Source organism: Cyprinus carpio, chromosome B2, assembly GCF_018340385.1.
Source record: "Cyprinus carpio isolate SPL01 chromosome B2, ASM1834038v1, whole genome shotgun sequence".
NCBI lineage: Eukaryota > Metazoa > Chordata > Actinopteri > Cypriniformes > Cyprinidae > Cyprinus > Cyprinus carpio.
The window spans coordinates 26,952,548-26,973,498 of NC_056598.1; the positions used below are offsets into that span (position 1 = coordinate 26,952,548).

Below are 20,951 nucleotides of genomic sequence, written 5' to 3' on the forward strand. Positions count from 1 at the left end.
GCGCGCTCGCGCCCCCAAACATACATAAAGCATACACAGACTGCAGATGGTACTTTAAAATTACACAAATCTGTCAATCATTACATTTTCTCATGTTTTTCTTTTTTTTTTAATAAATGACCATTCGTATTGGTCTTCCCTAGAATTAGGCTATTTACATAAATGTATTATACTAATTTAAATAAATAATAAAAATGTGCACATTTGTATTCCATATTTTTATAAATAGCCTATTCATATAAATAGCCTATATATTTGCTCTTGTATTTATTTTTATTTTTTCATATTCATATTAATAACCTACAAGTTTATGTAGCCTATTTTGTTTTAAGTTGTTGTTCTTAAAAAGCCTAAAACCTCACCCAAATCTTAGCCCTAATCCTTAATGACCAGTTTTTACTTTTTTCTTTTTCTTTTTTTTTTATAGTGAATATGATTATCTGTTACATCACTAAAGGAGGTTTTGTGGGATTTAAACAAACCTCTAGTAATTAAAAAAAAAAAAAAAGTTATTTCATGATGTTATATTATTTTATTTTATCCAATTGTTCCCCAAAGGTAGCTAGGCCTGTTGGCAGGTTATCAAACATACACATGTGCAGTACAATAAAGGTATTAATAGGAAGGGAAGTTGTCTTGTTTACATTGTTGAGTTTTGAGTTTTATTCTAAATGATTAAAAATGTACTCTGATGGAATGCAACAATTACATTTGCCATTTTTGCTTTACAAATATTGTGTTTATGCTATTCTATGCATTTAAGATGTTAAACATGATTTATTTTTGTCTGCAAAACAAGAAAAAAACATAATATTAAATCATGATTATTTAATCAATAAACATCATAATTCTTTTTCTCTCTTCTTCTAGAGCATCGACGAATGGAGTTACCGCCATAACTCTTATCCTAACCCACAATCATCTGCATCTAATTACAAGCACATGAACAGACAAATGCTGTTTCATGCAACAATGTAATTCTGAGAAATTACATTACAGAATATTGCACTTTAAAGTACCTATATTGTGTGGGTTATGTGCTGCCTCTGAAACAGTCCAAACAAAAAGCAAATAATCTCTATATCCTCGAACTGTACAGTGATCCTCTTTGGCTCCAATACAAGTGAAGACTTGTGTTCATATGACTGTTTTTCACTGTTTATATGTTGCCTGATAATTGCCTGTAAATCCATGTTTATATATTTTTTAAATAATTTTTCTATTTATTTCTAATTAAGATGAGGTTAGTTTTTTTATACAGATTAATGTGTAAGGAAAGTGTACACTGAAAAATGTTATGTAATTAGTCTGTAAAAATGCATGAAATAAAATGATTTTTTTCAACTATTCTAAACATTTTGATAAATGCAGATTATATATAGATTACTGTATAAGGAAAGTGTACACTTAAAAATGTTATGTAATTAGTCTATTAAAATACATGAAATAAAATGAAAAAAAGAATAATATTCAAAAAATTTTGATAAATGCAGATTATATATATAGATTACTGTATAAGAAAAGTGTACACTGAAAATTTTTTGTCTATTTGGAAAAAGAATACATTAAATAAAATTGAAAACATCTAAATATATCTAAATATTCTTAAAATGAGATAAACTTATTTGAGAAGCAACACTTTACAGGAGATTGAATTATATTTATCTTTATATCTAATGCAGTATTAATTTATCTTTATATAAATGCAGTATTTATATCTAATGCAGTATTAAATCATAATATTGTTTTAAAACTTTTTAGAATTTTAATTGTTAAATAAGACTCTTTATTCCTGTTAGTGTGATATGCATGTTAAAAGTACAAAGACCTTGCAGTTAATATGAGCTCACAATAGCCGCATACATCATATTTGGAAATTAATGCTTTTTAAAATAGATTAGGATGAAGTATAGTATGTCACACCCCGCAGGGTGTGTTAACTTCCCAAAATGTGTTTCATGTCAGCTATACCCATCTATATGAGCTGTGATTATACTGACTAAGAGAAAATGAAGTAGCCTACTTACAGGCTAACAGGAAGATATGAGAAAAGTACTAAAGGCATGTTTCTGTTAGCAAGGATGTGGTCACAGACAAAACCTCTGAAAACAGAAGTGCTTCTAACTACAGTTTTCTTGATAGCATTTAAGAAAAGTATCTCCTGTGAGATATGTCCTGGTAAGCACAGACACTCATTTTATTTAATGCTATATTAAGGTCTCTGCTAATAAACCAAGGGAACAGAATTATTTGTGTGTGTGTGTGTGTGTGTGTGTGTGTGTGTGTGTTTTAGGTCATAACAACCTCTTTTATTGGAATCAGTTTAGATATTGCAGAGGCATAATTTCAGTAAATGTATTCTCTCTTCAACTGAGCTTCAGTGTTAGAAAATAGCTTGCAGCTTCATTGAAATGTTGTGTGTAAAAATATTATGGCTGTAAGATATATGATTAGTAACATAAGTACTGTGCATATACCACTGTTATCCTTTGTAGTGTTCAGGTGGGACAAAACCAGTCGTCATTTCATTCAAGAGACTAATGATGATTTTTGCAGACCAGACATGGTTTCGTGAGAGATGCAGCCCACATGTCTGAAAAAGGGAAAGACTGTGGTTTATTGACATGCGTCGCAAGATATGTAGAAGTAGATGAAATGTCGAAGAGGTTTAACGTTTGGCATAAGTGGGAAGCTTAAATATTGTCTGTACTTCATAGATAATGCATGAAGATAAAAAGACATCTGCCAGTTTGTCCTGCTTAGGTCACATTTAACGGATTTTGTTCTTGTGGTTTATCGGTTTGCGAAAAACTTTGGCAGCAGAGGTACAAACTTTAATTTAATCTAATTTGTTTGGGTGTTGTGAGATGAAAGCAGGTTGCTTGTGTAAGACTGTGTGAGCATGTGTTTATCAAAATGTGTCCAAAATTGGAGGTATTTGGTAATTGCATTACACAGTCATCATTTCCTTTGCATTTTTTTTTAACGGTTATATTATGTTTCTTAACAAAGATTTACTTCATGAGTTCATTACCACGGAAAACTACCACCAGTTTCACTCAAGGAGAAATGATACTTTGAAATCATCGGCGAAGGTAAGAATATACTGATGAACTAAAGAGTGGCAAAAATTATACGCAGAACAATTGAACGAATTACCAAAAAAAAAAAAAAAAAATCTGTCAATCATTACATTTGTCATTTTCTAATTTTTGTCTTTTAAATTACTGCATTTTTAAACAATAAATTAACATTTCACATAATCCTTCTTGATATTTACATGAATATATTTTACTATAATAATTACAATAAATTAAACAAATGTGCAAAATTGCACCAGTGATGAATTTTAGACTTTAATGACATAGCATGAGAGAATTTTAATCTTTGGTGCAAAGTGCTTGATGCAATTGATTATGGTAAGTTCTATTTATTGATCTTACTAAAATGTTACTTCAGTGTGAAACAAGAGTGCACGAGAGTCTCATTTTTTGGCTGGAATGATAAAAAATAAAAATAAAAACATAAAATGAAGGGTTTATCATACAGAGTAAATAAATGTTGATCACCAGCAAATGAACATCATGTTAATTTTTTAAATAAGTGGAAACTTGTTCGAAATGAGAACAATAGAAACTTCCCTTCTAAAATGTGTCTGAAGTCGTATGAAACATCATAATGAAAAACGAGCTTCAAGTCATCAGGTACTTTCTACATGCAGCTTCCTTTTGCCTTATTAACAAAAACAATTCCCTTACAATTTTTTATTTTTATTATCATTTTAGAAAGAAAATGTGCAGTTATTTGTTTGAAAAGTCCGAGCAAGGCAGTTTTGATGCATATAGAAAACAGACCTAGCATGTTGCATTCAAATCATCCACATTTTTTTTTAAGTTGTTCTTTTTTGAAATCTAATGTAAATACAATAACTGTTGCATCAAGTGAAAATAGAAAGCATAACACCATGACTGTGCATGTAATATGCAAATTTCAGTTGTGAAAGTTCGAAATTTCATGAAAACGTTTGTGATGTATTTCGCACCTCTCTCCATGCCAGTTTCACTATGACGAACTGCTCAACTAAAGACGTGGACGCTTTAACACAGAAGCTGGACTTGGTGATTTACGTGCCTGTCCTGGTGTTCGGCTTGGCGTTAAACATTGCAGCACTGGTAGTCTTCTGTGTGCTGCTCAGAAAATGGACCGAGTCCTCCATCTACATGACCAACCTGGCTCTGATGGACCTGCTGTTGCTGCTGCAGCTGCCCTTCAAAATGCATGCAGCACACCAAAAGTGGGCAGAAGACAAGAAGCTATTTTGCTCCTTTCTGGAAAGTCTTTACTTTGTAGCTATGTATGGTAGCATCTACACAATTGTGTGCATAGCCATAGACCGGTACATCGGTATAAACCACCCATTTCGAGCCAAGCAGGTGCGTTCAAAACAAAACGCCTTGATTGTTTGCATTTTAATTTGGGTGTTCGTTATGGCAATGACTTCACCCATCTACACCTTCCGGGAAGAGAAAAGTGGAAATTTCACCTGTTTCCATGAATTCTCCAGCAAGGGTTGGAGCACTGAAATAATCGTGTGCCTAGAGGTCTTTGGTTTTCTGTTGCCCGCCGGAGTACTTGTGGCGTGTTCCATTCAGAGTGTCCGTACTCTCAAAGCCTCAAAGAACAGTGACCGCAGTAGGCAAGCTGGTGTGAGAATCATCTACAGCAGCCTAGCGGCCTTCCTAGTGCCCTTCACCCCCTGTCACGTGGCTATATTCCTGCAGTATCTTGTCCGTAATAGCTTTATTTCTGACTGCAAACAGCAACAGAACATCGCCCTTTTCATACAGGTGTCAATGAACATTGCAAACGTGACCTGCTGCTTGGACGCACTGTGCTACTATTTCATTGCGAAGGAAGTCCGATCCACCAAAGAGACGTTTAGACTGTCCATCAACAGAGCGAGAACCAACAGCAGCTCAGATGTCTGAGGTAAACTCAGTTTATTAGTCTTTCAGAATGTGTTCTGATGGATTTCCAGTGGAAGTAAAGGTGTGGTCGTACTAGCGAAATTTTGCGGTCGAAAAGAGTCTACTCTAAAAACTGCTGGGTTAAAAAATAACCCAACCTTAACCACGCTGCTGGGTCACTATTGGACAGAACACGCGCTGGGTTGGTTTGACCCAAGTGCTGGGTTTTACCGTTTAACCCATATTACTGGGTCATTCATTTGACCCAACCAGTGGGTAAAATGAACCCTCTTGCTGGGTTAAGTCAAACAAATAGTTTAGTCAAATAAATAGTTATTATTTAATAATAAATAGATTATTTCCTGTCTCACTGCCTTTATACATTAGTTACAAATATATTTTATATTACGAATGTAAAATAATTATTGTCTTTGTAATACAATAAACCAGAGAGGCCATGTATATGTGATTTCAATCTCATTTAATTTAAAACATATTATTTCTTTAAAAACAATACATTTCTTTAATACTTTGTTTGTATACAATATTGAATACATTCTTTACCCCCCCATCCCAAACCCCCACCCACACACCCTCTGACATTCACCCTTCCCCACAGACTTTATAACAAATGTAAATCTGTCCAAATATTCAGGCATTAAAAGTCATTAAACAACTAATTTGAACTCTCATACGATTACAATTTAATTTATTAAGATGTGTTGATTTAAGAACAGCAACAAAATACATTTTAAAATCATCTACATATCATGTGAGCCTGAGACCACTGTTGTCCTCAAAAACTTTACAGAGGAGGACTTTTTTCCTTCAATTTGATATACAGCATGCTGGAGAAACTCCCAGGGGGGAGACACTGCTTGGTGTACTGAACATCAAAACAAAAAGAGGCTTTAAAGCAAAGATCAACCGCCTCCAACAAAGACACAGTCTCAATGGCGTGGCCTGGAATAATGGCAAAGGTCTGTGATGTCCCCCTTGTCTCATCACTGAGGCACAGAATGTGCAGCAATGCTCCAGTCATCTCATGGTTTAAATATTCAACCATGTTGGTCCCAACCTGTTGATTACACACAATAACTTAGAGTGCTGCAATATAACTGACATGCTAGTTAAGCTTTTTTGGTGGAAATATAAAAAAAAATTTGTATTGCAAACATTACCAAATATGACAAAATGTGTATTTACATATTTATAGTAATGGTAATAAAATAATAATTTGGACTAATATTATCAACATTTAGGCATTAAAAAAGTCTAAATATTACTGTAATGTTGATAGTGTCTTTAACATTAAAACTCACAAACCCGCTTGTTAATCTCCTGACTGGCAGCACTAATGATCAATTAGATAAGCTTAGATAATTTTCAGCTTAGATAATTTACATTTATGCATTTGGCAGACGCTTTTATCCAAAGCGACTTACATTGCATTTCAAGATACACATTTACATTCTTATCAGTTTTTGCTTTCCCTGGGAATCAAACCCATAATCTTGCCATTGCAAGCGCCAATGCTCTACTGTTTGAGCTACAGGAAAGATAATGTTACACAATAAAATGAAAGATGACATGCATGGTAGGGTATCATGTAAGTTTAAATTTTAAACTGGCGCCTGTCCATTGAAAATAATCCAGGCGGAAATTCCTTTACACTACTAATCAGAGCCAGATGTGACGACACATACTTTGATAAAGGCCTATAGTTTTCTCATTTAAATGTTATTCTTCAGGTAAAATGTTCTGTTCTTTGTTTATTGTTGTTTACTTACAGTACTTTTTGTTTTCTCATTTACTGGTTTGGTTCATCTGAAGCCATTTTCTTGATGTGGTTTAAATTCTAAATAACTGCTATAAGAACAAGCTAAAAATGAAGCACCATCACCAGTACTCTGACTTGCGATATAATAGCTGTATATTCTTAGTATACAGACAGACATTTCCAGTGAAATCGGACTCGACAGCTCAAATTATAAATCATTATTATAAATGTACCGTTGTGAATCGGGGGAAGTTAAAGGATTAGTTCTCCCCAAAATGAAAATGTCCTAATCATTTACTCACCCCAATGCCATCCAAGATATCCATGTCTTTCTTTCCTCAGTGCGAGAGAAATTATGTTTTTTGAAGAAAACATTTCTGGATTTTTCTTCTAACAATGGACTTCATTGGTTACCATCGTTTTTAAGTCCAAATGCAGTTTCAAAAGTCTTTGAAGTGTTTAAACGGGCTGTACACGATCACAGCTGAAGAAGAGGTTGTTATCTAGTGAAACAATAGGTCATTTTCAAAAAATTTGAAATTATAATTTATAGACTTTTTACCTTCAATAGTTCGGATTAAGCTGATCAACAAACGGACAGGGAACTACGTCATCACGTTGAAAGGTCATGCCGGCGCCGGCAGAAGTACCGCCCCACTGTTTACAATGCGACCATACGTAGGAGGATAGTTCAAATAGTATTATTTGCAATTATATATATATAGTAATAGTATTCAGTGAATATGAATATGAATAGTAAATGAATAACATTCTGATGAATATGAATAGTAGGCGTGACCTTTCAACGTGATGACGTAATTCCCTGTCCGTTTGTTGATCAGCTCAGTCCGAACTATTGAAGGTAAAAAGTCTATAAATTATAAAAAAAATTTAAAATGACCTATCGTTTCACTAGATAACAACCTCTTCTTCAGCTGTGATCGTGTACAGCCGTTTAAACACTTCAAAGACTTTTTAAACTGCATTGATTTGGACTTAAAGAATGGTCACCAATGAAGTCCATTGTTAGAAGAAAAATCCAGAAATGTTTTCCTCAAAAAACACAATTTCTCTCGCACTGAGGAAAGAAAGACATGGATATCTTGGATGGCATTGGGGTGAGTAAATTATTAGGACATTTTCATTTTGGGGAGAACTAATCCTTTAAGGTGACTGGGACACTGGGAAAGGACACTGATCTTTCATGTACTTGCTCAATAACAGATTTTTGTAAAAATTTGTATCCAAAAAAAGTTACGAATTGCAGCTTTCCTTAACTGTTGTTGGGTAAAGCTGCAGTCCATAACTTTTGGTGCTCTAGCGGTTAATAAACAGAACTGCATGCGTTTTGCGGAAGAACATTGTAACCGGAGTTACTTCTCTCTTTTTATGTCTATGACGAGTCACACAGGTACTGTGCTCCTCCGCCAGTCTAAAATGGTCTGAATATAAAGACTTATTATATAGGTGTACCGTTAGTGATTCAGGATAAGACAAAAACACGATTTGGAAAATGTATTCATGATGTACTCATTCATTATATACTATTTGTAAATTTTGAACACACACAAAAAAAAGGTTATGGACTGCAGCTTTCAAAATTATAAATATTGTAAATTATCAATATTGTAACCCTGAATTACTTTCATAGTTATCAAGCATATCAAACAGTGCAAACGTCCACCCTTATTGAAGTAGAAAAACACTAAAGCAAAACTTACAGGTTGCATGTCAATAAATGACTTCTGGGCCTCCTCTGTGGTGGGTCTGAAGACCTTTCCTCCTCTCCTGTAGATGGATGGGGGAAGCAGAGTTGGCAGGACCTTCAAAGCTGTCTCCTCTTTAGCAGCTAAACAATTTGCATTAAGTTGCATTAACATTTATATAGTATGCTGTATATAACAATTCATATTTCTAAAGTAGCATTTCTGACTTTTCTTAACACTGATTATCTCTTCATCACAGAACCTGTTAGTGGGTGGCATATATTAGGCAGCAAGTGAACATTCTGTCCTTAAAGTTGATGTGTTGGAAGCAGGAAAAATGGGCAAGTGTAAGGATTTGAGCGAGTTTGACAAGGGCCAAATCGTGATGGCTAGACGACTGGGTCAGAGCATCTCCAAAACTGCAGCACTTGAGGGGTGTTCCTGGTCAGCAGTGGTCAGTATCTATCAAAAGTGGTCCAAGGAAGGTATGTGTAACATAATATATGTTTGTGTATATTATGGGTGCTAAATATAACATACACACACATATATTATTTTAACACAGACTTTTATGTTAGATGCGATTAATCGATTTTACAGCCCTATAACCAAGAGTGTTGATTCGATAGCCTTTTATATAAAAAAAGTCTTATATATGGTGTTTTGCCTGTTATGGAATGTATCACTATTTATGTCTGAGCCTAATGTTTAATATTTTTTTTAAGTGCAATTTTGTTTACATCCATTTATTGTTTTTGGTATTTATTCAAGTGATTTTTTTTTTTGTTAACAGACACTGATAGTCCATTGCTTTTATTGTTTTTGGTTGTTTTGTTCATTTTTTGTGGATATTTAAAATGTCTTCCGTTTTCAATGTTTAATATTCTTTAGAAATAAAAGTTTATAGATCTTTGACAAGGTGTACCTTCATTATTATGCCATTATCATTACATTAGATGAAAATGGTCTCAGAACGACAATATTATCATTTATCGCAATAATTTCTTGGACAATTTATTGTCCAGAATATTGTTATCGTGACAGGCCTAACTGCAGCACACTAGCATGTCTATAGATCGTAAACAATAAAACAAAGCTGTCACTATCATTGTATCCCTGATTGAAGGGGATTTGAAAAACATATTTCAAAACATTTTCAGGGTGATACAAGACCACTCCACGGGTTTATTTTGTGATATCAACCAGCTGGATATATATTATTTAATTACTCTAAATTGTAACAACTAGGGCTGCACAATATTGAAGAAAAATATGATATGCAATAACTTACAGCTAAATAGTGTGGTATGATTTAAATTATATTAGCCTAAACACTTAAAATTATATTACCAACATACATGTTTCACATTATTTCTGGTGAAGAGAAAGCAGCACAGCCATGTTTTACTGTTGCAGTACAGAAAAGCAAACCTGACAAAGCTAACGTTACCTGTAAAGTATTTAAATCATGCAGTTATCGCAAACCATCGCCATATGCAGATTGCGATATGCTCATTTGCAATGCTCCAATAATGTTGATATATTTTGCAGCCCTAGACTCAACATTGTCCAATAAAAACCAACTTACCTTTAAAGGTGTCTATAAGATTTTCAAGCTGCCATTCAGACAATTTTCCTCTCACAAACGTGTCCATGAGTGGCAGCAGTCAATAAAATGAAATTTGAAAGTAAGTTAAATTAGAATTTCACATAGCCCAACTGCTGAATTTAGGCAGTTTCTATTCATTATTTTGACATTAGCTTTCAAATTCTGTAAGTAACTTCCATGACACTGTTTTCAACTGAAAATGGAAAACTTTTTATGCGTTTTGGCTGTTCATTTACACGACAACAGTGTGTTTTGGTCCTGGAATTTTGAGTTTAAACTTAAGCTTTTGAAACCGGATTTCAAAGTGAGTTTGAATCCGATGCCTTTACTCAGTAACGTTACTGTCTCTCTCCATGTCAACAAAAACTGTCTGCGCATAATTATCTGATAATTATGTGTTCACATGGGGAGTTTCTTGTCGAAGTAACATCGCCAACTACTGACCTGGCATGCATACAGCCTTTTAAATCATTTTCGCAGATCCGTGTAAAAGGGGATCGTTTTTAAAACGTTGACGTCTGCTTTTAATACATCGCTGCCCTCTAAACATTTCTGACATTTCGGCCCACGGTCATATCCGTTTTTAAATCGGTGTCATCTGTTAGTTTATAAGACTTTATTCAGAGCAGTGCCATGACAAGTATAAAAGCAAGGCTGTAAAGGATAAACTCACCGTGTTTTAATGGCATCCGCAGTAAAAAAAAAAAGCTGTATATATATTCTGGATCTATTTTTTCCAAAGCTCATATTGACTGGGGAGTTTTATTGAATTTTCTCAGACAGATATTTTTGAGTGGTTTCAGCAGAACACAGTAAATAGCAGTACAACTTGCTTTTAGAGATGCATGTCTATTCGTCACAGCCTCCCGTGTGATGGCAAAGATGGCGCTGTTGTGAATATAGCAAAAAACATTATTTGGCCTCAGAAATTCTTCGCACACACTCGGCCGATGACCACTGTCTTAATAACGTTACTAAATTATAGTCTTAGCACCTAAAATCTTAACAACTTGTAATTTGTTTTCAGGGCGAGAAAACGCTTAACATGAAATCGATTTATTTCTCCTTTCCTCTGACGCTGTTTGTAAAGATTGCACGTTCATATAAAAACCTTTTTTTTTTTTTTTTTTGGCAAAAACTATTCTGGTTTAGAGTCCGACAGAGACTTTACAGAAGACACACGCAGACTGTGCTGGAGCTTACCTCAGTTGCTTTTCCTGACGAGTATTTCTAAAATACAGCAGACTTTCCACACACAACTCACTCGCTATTTCCCGCCGATTTACGTGCGAGCCCTGTGAGGGACTAACTTACTGCGCTTGTAGGCCTATGGATTTCATACAAAACGCTTTTTCCTCACTTTTAAATACGCAACGTCCACAATGAATACGATAATAATTACGTGATTAATTTACAATTTAAACAGAATATTTCAAAAAGGCTGCATATATAGGCTAGCTGGTTTACAACTAAGGATTTAAGGATGCTGCATTTTGTCAAAAAATCTAACCGGCTAGCAGTGTCTATTTAATGTTTCACAGAATAAATACGTTACCCCTCACACTTCCATATCAAAGACTGTATGTTGAACAGTGAAATTAGCTTGCTGTTACCACAACTTATTAAAAATATAGGTAAACATTCATATTAACTTACCATAAAACACTGCCCACTCCAGTCAGAAGTGAAGAATCCAGAAAGTTCCGCAAAGAGTGAAAAAGTAATAAACCAGTTGCTGGGTCAAAATAACCCAACCAACTGTTTATTTGTGAATGACCCCGTTACAAATCATTTTACCCAGCATGAGCAACCCAATAATGGGTTTACAGTACCCCAAACAACCCAACTTTTTGACCCAGCACAATCAACCCAATAATTTGTTTACAGAAACAACCCAGCATTTTTTTGAGTGTATTGTCAATAGAGTAGCGACGTGTGAAGCACAGCTCACAAAAAAGTAACTTTCAAACCCAACAGCCTTCTGTTGGTCAGCTCAGCGAATTCACATGCCAACTTGAACCCATTGCGAAATCGGCATGGAGAAATCTTTCACCCTCACATGAAATTCCAGATCGTGTGGATTCCCATTGAAATAAACAGCTTTTATTCGCCTAACAACAGTTGATGTGACTGCACCTTAAGAGACTTCAAGGAAACATGTTGGACTGATTTTAAAGGTTCTTGAGGTTCACTGCATGTTTTATGGACATAAATGGACAAAATATTACTCCTCTCATTCCAGTTGAAGGTAGTTCTCCCAAAACTGACTCACCCTTCAGTCCAAAACTGCATGAGTTTGTTTCTTGCTTCTTTTTGAACATAAAAGACGATTTTTTTGAGAGATGCAAAGTTTTCATTTTAGCCATGCATAGAAATTCAGAGGGCTCCAATGATGTTAGATTCGCAACAATTTTTAAAATATCATCTCTTGCGTTCAGTGTTCAAGTAAGTTACGCCAGTTACGTAATCAGATTACTTTTTCAAGTAACTAGTAAAGTAACATTTACAAAAAAAAAAAAAAAAAAATCTGAAAATATACTTCAAAATAATAATGCCAGTTACTTTGCTTTCCCATTTATTGACTGACAGCTCTCCTGTTCTTATGCTGAAAGCAATCGGAAGTAAGTGCAGAGGTGTTGTGTGCACTGTGAAACGTGATGTTACTGTAGTTTTAGACTGAATGTAAACGTGCATGTATCTCACTTGCAGAAAAACAGTTTCAGTATTCCCCAAAATGAAGAAAAACAATGAGATGCAAACTCAGAATATGACACAAACCTGAAATATGTTAAATAACACAAATATCCTTTATGTATTTAATTCCATTTTTATCAACCAGTGTCTTTACTGCTGACCTTTCATGATCCAATTCAACCATACAAGCAAAAATTACTTTGGCTAAACATAACATTTGTGTTTGCAACATTGTACATTTGCTACTGTACAGAGGTGAATTTACATTTCCTTTAGTCTGAGCCTTAGTCGTTTCCTTTTTGGTGTGAAAGGGTTTTTTACATTTGCCAAAAATAGAACTCTTTATATCAAAAACAAAAAAGCAAGCTCAGCTCAGATTTAAAAAGTAGCAAAAAGTAACGTAACGCATTACTTTCCATAAAAAGAAATTAACATAATTAGTTACTTTTTAGGGAGTAACACAATAGCCTATTGTAACGCATTAATTTTCCCCAACACTGCTTGTATTCTACAGAAGAAACTCATACAGGTTTGGAACGACATGAGGGTGAGTAAATGATGACAGGTTTTAATTTTTTTTTTTTTTTTTTTTTTTTTTTTTTTGGTAGACTATCCATTTAACTCTACAAAGTGTGACAAATATGAGAAGAAAAAGGGAATAGAACAAAAACTTTACCCTGAACTTCAGAACTGCACAATCCCAAAATTTGTCTGGATTGGAGTTTAGGATCAGGATCAGGATCACCTAAATCCATTTCATTTGTGAAATGGAAGTCTAAATTTCACAAGACTTTAAATGTTAAATTAGATAACTACCCTTCCTTAAAACCACATCCTTGATACCTACACCCTCCAAAGCCATGAAAGCAAACACCCACAGAATATGATAGCATTTCTGATTGGCTAAAAGTAGGTGGTCTGTTCCCCTGACCCATTTTTGCTGTTTTTGAATCTAGGGCTATAAGAGAGACAGGTGTAATATCTCAGGACTCCTATTTTATGTTTGGAATTTGAAAAACATACTGCATTTAATAGAGTGCTGCAGGAATAATGTATTTTTGTAGGCCAAAACCTGGAAATGAAATTTAACACTTTAGCACTTTTGGTTCCATCGTCCTGAAGTCAATGTTTTTTGTGTTTTTTGTGTTTTTTTTTTTTTTTTTTTCTGAGCAGATTTTAATTAAATAAGTCTGTGGTTAACACAAGCTCAAGATATTTTCACGCTATGACTTAAAATACATCAGTAAGATATAGTGTAACTTTTTAAAGCTTTAACTTGTCTTGAAAAAGGTGGTTGGCTAAAGGAGAACAGAGGTGGTCCTGGACATTAAATGTCACCCCGACAAACAGGTACACTCATCTACTCACTAGTCTGCTTTTACAAGCTCACAGGAAAGAAAAATGTCTTTAAATAAAGAATGAAAGTGTTGTCTGAAGTATCATGATGGTGAAGATGAAGTAATGCAACTGGTGTAGTTCATTTAAAGCCTTCATTTAGCTTTTTACTTCCGCTGATTGTATCAGGATTCAGGCGTCAACATTTCTAGAACTTGCTCCTTTGTGAAGATAATTATGATGAAATAAACATGTAACAATGATAAGCTTTTGTTGGTCACAGAGCTTTTTCGCCACAGTAATCCGGAAGTCAAGTGAAAAATCGTACTGGGTTTTTATTGAGGAAACCAAGGCCTATAAAAATGTCATATGTCATCAATGGCATTTTCATTCAGAATTAAATTGTATCAATCACACTTACTATGAATTTTTGATCCTGTGATAAGGATTTTGCCCCAAAGATTCTGTATTTGTCTTATCTCATGCAAACACTGTCAACATGAGAAACCTGAGGTCTTCTTGCTCACACGCGATGGTCGTTTGACAAACCATTCTGAAACCTTTACAATGACTCATAAATGTTTCTGATGCAACATTGGGTATAGCATTACATACAATAACCTCTTTTGTTCTGTGTTTTGGCTCCTTAATCAGTATGTTAAAATATCTGTGTAGACTTGTCTCACCTGTGTTTTGTACTCTGTGTCAATAAAACTGTGTATATTTTGAACAGATTCACTTGAGTACGAGTTATGCCACCGATTTCCACAAGTTGTGGGTAAGAATGTGTGGGTATGGAGCCATGTGCCACTAGTTTCACTTAGTAAGATAGTGAGTGACTTCTCATATCTGGAATTCAGGTGTCTGTTTATATGATATATGAAGTGTGGCAACATCCTCCTTAGTTAAGCAGAAGTACATGATTAACAGTTCTGAACTGTATTTTTCAGATGCACAAATGTGTTTTACTCTATCAGGCTTATCAGGATTAAACATTCTGCACACGTTTAGAGTAAAATAAAAAATTAAACCCTAACTGTGTTTTAAACCAACAGGAAAAGACTGGCGATCACATCAACACCTGCTTGTGGTGACATGCTGCGGTATATATCTTGTTGTTCAGTGCTACTGCCAGCTACTAAAATTACAGCTACCTCTGGTAGTAAATCACAATTTATAAATTAATAAAATGTTATAATGATAAAAGAACAAATAACACTGGAGGCCTCAAAAAGGCTATATAAATCAAACTACTTTCTCTCTAATAAAGTGCATATTTGCATTGTCTCCAGCATGTTTTCTTTGTCTTTTTTAAACAGTTGCTCATCCTCTAAATCAACTACACCCTTGACCACATGGCTCTTGGTGCACTTTAATCTACTGTTCTGCTAGAGCTTTTTTGAAGAAGCTTGAGAGGAACGTTTTTGGACAGTTGTTGTAGGTTTATGTGAATCATAGGGTTACAGTTTATTTTGTATCATCCTTCAATTATTATCACAATGGTTTGCAGGTTAGACTAGTTCATCCTTTTTGTGGTGTAGAATTAACCTTTTTCCTTCTACAACCAGCAGATGGCGCCAGAATATCATTATATCAAGGTTTTTTTTTTGATAAAAGTAATTTAGAGAGAACAGAGTAATGTAAGGGTAAACGTGTATATGAATGAGTGAATAAATGAATCAATGAATAAATAGCCTACAATTATTATAAAATGTAAATAACGTGTGCAACAGGCTAAAATATAAGCAATAATAACAATATAGTAATATAATGTGTAGTACGTAACGTAATAATAATAATAAATGCATATATGTTGTTTTATTGATTTTTTTTAGGTTCATGTGTTTACATTTTAGTCCAATTTTGAACATCTTCGTTTCTGTGCATTTTTTCTTCTTCTTCAAATAAACATGAAATATTAAAAACTTAAATTTAATCTAATACGTTTTTTGGAAACTTAAATATATCTCCAAAAGTGAGACAGCACTAGCTGAATTTTCATAATTGGGGTTAAAAAACAACAACAACAAAACGACAGTTGAGGAGATAATAGCCGACCACGGTTGTGAATGATTGATTATCATGATGGTATTTACATGGTACGTACTTAAAAGATTACCATCGTGTTTCGATTATATATTTGTAGTGTTTTCGTGTACTGTTATTGTTATTGTACTAGAATACATTTGCGGTTTGTCTGAATGGATTGTAGGGAATTATTCACTTCACAACCCGCTATTATGCTCTCCGACTTCACGTGTTTTCTCACATTTTTAGTGAGGAGTAACCGCGCATGTCCGAGCGAGGCTCGATAAGCAACATCGACCTCTAGATGGCGCCACGACATCAAAACCTTCCTGCAAGTGATGTAACATGACAACTAGTAACAACCGCTGAAACGTGACACATAGCCTACTATACATCTAAAACAATTAAAAACAGTGTTAGAGTAATTTATTGGAATTTATTCTTTAACAAATGCAATAAAACATATAAGTAAAAAAATATATATATATATAGAAATGTTCTAAATATTAATTACATGCATGCAACTACATTACATACTTGCAGCTGCACATAATTTTTAACTTAAAAATACTGATGCTGAAATAACAAAATGTTATTTGTCAACAAAATGTTCTGTTCAGTTTATGTGCAACAAGTTCATCTTGCTTGCAATGAGCCACCCCAACCCCTCCACCCACAAGACTTTCGAAAAGCTGTTTTGTGCTTGTGCTGCAGCTCAACTGACCTTTTATGTCAAAACATTATCAGTGAGACTGTGTTGAGGCGAGTCAGTTAGTTTAGTTCTCTTAAAGCAGAGGTGAGATTGTGAGGTTGTAGCCTGTTGACAATCTACACAAACTTTTACTGTATGTACAGTTCTCATGTGGTTTTACTGGTAAGCCTAAACAACAAAGAAAACTGCTGCGCTGCTGGTTTAAATGAAACAGCTACATTCACATTTTAGCAGATATACATAATAGTTCATATATTTGCAGATAGTTCACATCCATGGTGACTATGCTGACTTTACCATGCATACAGCAGATTTTATTTGTTGCTTGAGTGATTTACAGTCCTGGCCAAAAATATCAGCACCCTTGGTAAATATGATTAAAGAAGGCTGTGAAAATTCATCTGCATTGTTAATATCTTTATGAAATAAATGTTTTTCTCAAATACACATTGGACACAATTATTGGCACCCTTAGAAATTCTTATGAGTAAAATATCTCAGAAGTATATTCCCATTCATATTCACAATTTTGAGCACTCCAGGGTGATTATGGACATGAAATTATCCAGCCATTGCTTCCTGTTTCACAGAAATATAAATAAGGGGGAAAACAAAGCCCAAAATCCCTTAATCATCCATCAAAATGAGAAAAAAAAAACAAAGAATATATTTCTGATGTGCAGCAAAAGATAACTGAGCTTCACAAATTAGTGAAGTGGCTTTAAGAAAAGAGCTAGAGCAGTGAAAATCCCCATTTCCACCATCAGGGCAATAATTAAGAATTTTCAACCAACAGAAAATGTTACGAAACTGCCTGGAAGAGGATGTGTGTCTATATCGTCCTAATGTGCGGTGAGAAGGAGAGTTTGAGTGGCTAAAGATTCTCCAAGGGTCACAGCTGGAGAATTGCAAAAAATAATTGAGTCTCGGGGTCAGAAAACCTTAAAAACAGCACCTACATCACCACATGTTGTTTTTACAATGAAATATACTGCTGTATTTTTTATTTTGTGGGCCTATATTTCTGCCGGAGGTCCTGGACATCTTGTTTAGATACATGGCATCATGGATTCTATCAAATACCAACAGATAAAAAATCAGTAAGTGACTGAATCTGTTAGAAATCTTATAATGTGCCATGTTTGGTTCTTCCAACCGTACAATAACCCAAACACAAACCTCAAAAACAACACAGAAATGGGTCACTGAGCTCAAAACCAAGCTTCTGCTAAAGCCATTCCAGTCCTCTGACCTGAACCCTACGGAAAATGAGAGGAGTGAACTGAAGAGGAGAAGCACCAACATGGAGCTGGGAATCTAAAGGGTCTGGAGTGATTCTGGATGAAGGAATGGTCTCTGATCTCGTCAGGTGTTCTCTAACCTCATCAGGCATTATAGGAGAACATTTAGAGCTGTTAAACTGGCAAATGGAGGTTTCAAAAAGGATTGAATAAAAGGGTGCCATTAATTGTGGCCAATGTGTATTAGAGAAAAACATTTATTTCTTAATGATATTTCTCCCCATTTTAAACTCTTATTATCCAATGACAGGTTAGATTTTTGTGATTTTTTTAAATAAAAGATGAAAAGGATTAACAATGCAGATTAATTTTCACAGCCTTCTTTGATAATATTTACCAAGGGTGCCAATATTTTTGGCCATGACTGTATGTGTGTTAATATCAGCAACACTAACAATGATGTTAACACGCTGAGACTGAGATGGTTTACCTGACATTCTGACCTTTTGTATTTCTCTCAGTACATGAAGGTGGAAGTTTAACAAAGACTCAATTTTAGCTAGCTTTTGAATGATCTAAAGATGACATGGATATGATGAATTAATTTTTTGTTTCCACACGCTCAGAAAAACAGGTACAAAGCTTTCACTGAGGCTTTACAATTAGGTACAATGTACATCTTTGTGTTCTATTTACCCTTGAATGCTATATATTAATACCTGAAAGGTACATATTAGCACTTTAAAAGTGCCAAAAGAATACATATTAGTACCTTTTGAAAGGGTAGCATCTCAGTGACAATTTGGTATCTACTGAAAACAAAAAAATGTGGTAAACAAATGCAAACTTTGAAGTTTGAATCCTACATGAGCTCATTTTACAGGTTCACGTTTGACCACACGTCAAAACATCATTAACCCCCAAAGCAGAGTTTGCTCTTCTTAAGTATCTGCATGATAATGCAATTCACTTACTAACACCTCCCACTGTTTCCTGTCACTAACAAGTGGAACTAAAAAAAGGTAGCACACAGGGAAAAAAAAGCATTTCAGAGCCATTTCACATTTCGACACGGCACTTCTCTTAAATTCGCCTGTATCTTTTTTTAAAATGCATAACAACAACACAGATAACTGCAGCACATCTCATTTTAGATATCCACTTTTCACTTCCACCTACAGCATTGTGCTGCTGTTCGGTCTTCCTTTGAACTTTGTGTCTCTTTGGATACTGGTTTGTCGGAATGGCTTGAGGAAATCCGTTCCGGTGATCTACATGGCCAACCTGGCCTTATCGGACCTACTTTTCACGCTTTCCCTGCCCTTTCGGATCATCTACTTTGCCACAGGTGAATGGAAGCTGGGAAACACTCTGTGCATGATTCCAGGGACCCTCTTTGCCGTCAACCTCTACTCCAGCTCCCTTTTCATCACGCTCATCAGTGTGGACCGGATGCTGGCCGTGGTTTATCCACTGAGATTTCGCCATCTGCGGACGGTACCGATTGCCTGGGTGTTGTGTGCGATCGTGTGGCTGATCATCGCTGGATTGGCAGTCCCAACAGCCTTAAATCACCCTGAAAATAATGACACAGAATGTAACGTTACACGCTGTTTTGAGAAATACACAGAAAAAGAATGGATTTGGGGTTTCACAATCCTCTGCTGTGCCACATTCTTTGGTATTTTAATACCTTTCTGCATTATTCTGGGCTGTACGGTGGCAGTCGTGCGGCAGCTGAAAGGCTACAGCATGGCGACTTCCTCATACAACTCTGAGCTGAGTAAAGGCAAGATTGTGATGCTCTTTCTGTCTAACTTGCTCATCTATGCCATTTGTTTCATCCCATTTCACATAGCTTTCATCCTCTTTGGCTTGAGCAGATTTCACATCTTGCATGGAAGTATCTCTCTAGAAATGTACTTTAACCTACAGACTGTTACCATGTGCATGGCCAGCACAAACAGCTGTCTGGACCCCTTGATCTACTATTTCAGCTCAAAGAATATTAAAGGTAGAACCAGATGTGACTCTTCATCCAAAACTGTCGGTCTCGGCCTGGTCCAGAGCATGAGTTGGAACGGATAGTAAAGCTCCATCCATCACAATCGCTTATGTTGTTGAGGTAAAGAAGCTCTTTGTCTGAAAGGAAATGGTTATGTAAAAACCCCCCACAGATCTTAAACCAAAAGCTGACTCACGCACGAGAATGTTGCGCATCTCTGCTCATGTGCAAATCGTTAAAAAGTTGCAACTCTGTTGACCTTGCTTAGGCAACTAAAGTGGGTGAAAAGGGAAGAAGACACCGAACGTTGAGCCAGTGATTCATTACCTGACAATGTGATATAAATACTTTAATTTGTTCTGCAAAACTTTCATTGTTGCAAATCATCAACTAAGCTGTTTACGTGTATATTTGCTTATCACTGAGAACCAAGGGCAGTAGCTACTGTGAAAATGTTGGACCCTCTGGTTGTATATTGCTATGTTTTGCTGCATTTCTACCAGCATTACAGTTGAAAAAGTGTTCAGTTTTATTTTTTTTCTGTTTTTGTGTCATTGAGTAATACATTTGAACTGCATTTTTACTTCCCCAGGATTGCACTGAAGTTTCGCATAGTAATATATGTGCACTTTTACTTTGGTGTCATGCATTATGTTGGTCGAAATAAATCAAGCATACTTCTGCCAAGTTTAATCTATCACTTTTGTCTTCTTGGATAACATCTGCATTATGATGATACATCTGACTTCAACTGAGGTGTGAAAAAGTGAGAAACGGTTCACATGGTTGCAAAAAGCTCACAGGCTGGCATAAGGAAGTGAAATATGAAGTTTCAATCAACAACGTTAAAGTCCACACCCTCTCCTGTTGTTTC

The 20,951-nt window shown here is 35.2% G+C and overlaps 2 protein-coding genes across 3 annotated transcripts; both read left to right on the top strand.

The window, feature by feature from the left end:
* The first annotated feature begins 2,086 nt into the window (after nt 1-2,086).
* Nucleotides 2,087-5,357, top strand: LOC109057448 (G-protein coupled receptor 55-like). Of its 2 annotated transcripts, none has more exons than XM_042718951.1 (3): nt 2,087-2,178; nt 3,013-3,095; nt 4,058-5,357. In XM_042718951.1, the coding sequence occupies exon 3, from the start codon at nt 4,065-4,067 to the stop codon at nt 4,986-4,988; it is 924 nt and encodes a 307-aa protein (XP_042574885.1). In that variant the 5' UTR covers nt 2,087-2,178; nt 3,013-3,095; nt 4,058-4,064; the 3' UTR covers nt 4,989-5,357. The 2 variants fall into 2 exon arrangements, with proteins under 2 accessions (XP_042574885.1, XP_018930234.1); XM_019074689.2 differs by lacking the exon at nt 2,087-2,178 and adding an exon at nt 2,277-2,825.
* A 13,737-nt stretch (nt 5,358-19,094) lies between these two features.
* Nucleotides 19,095-20,774, top strand: LOC109045474 (lysophosphatidic acid receptor 6-like). Its single transcript, XM_019063352.2, has one exon. It carries the CDS (start codon nt 19,183-19,185, stop codon nt 20,158-20,160), a length of 978 nt encoding a protein of 325 aa, XP_018918897.2. The 5' UTR covers nt 19,095-19,182; the 3' UTR covers nt 20,161-20,774.
* Nucleotides 20,775-20,951: the final 177 nt, after the last annotated feature.

Coding starts and splice junctions, on each gene's coding strand:
- LOC109057448 (XM_042718951.1), top strand. CDS start 4,065: ATGACGAACTGCTCAACTAAAGACGTGGACGCTTTAACACAGAAGCTG.
- LOC109045474 (XM_019063352.2), top strand. CDS start 19,183: ATGCATAACAACAACACAGATAACTGCAGCACATCTCATTTTAGATAT.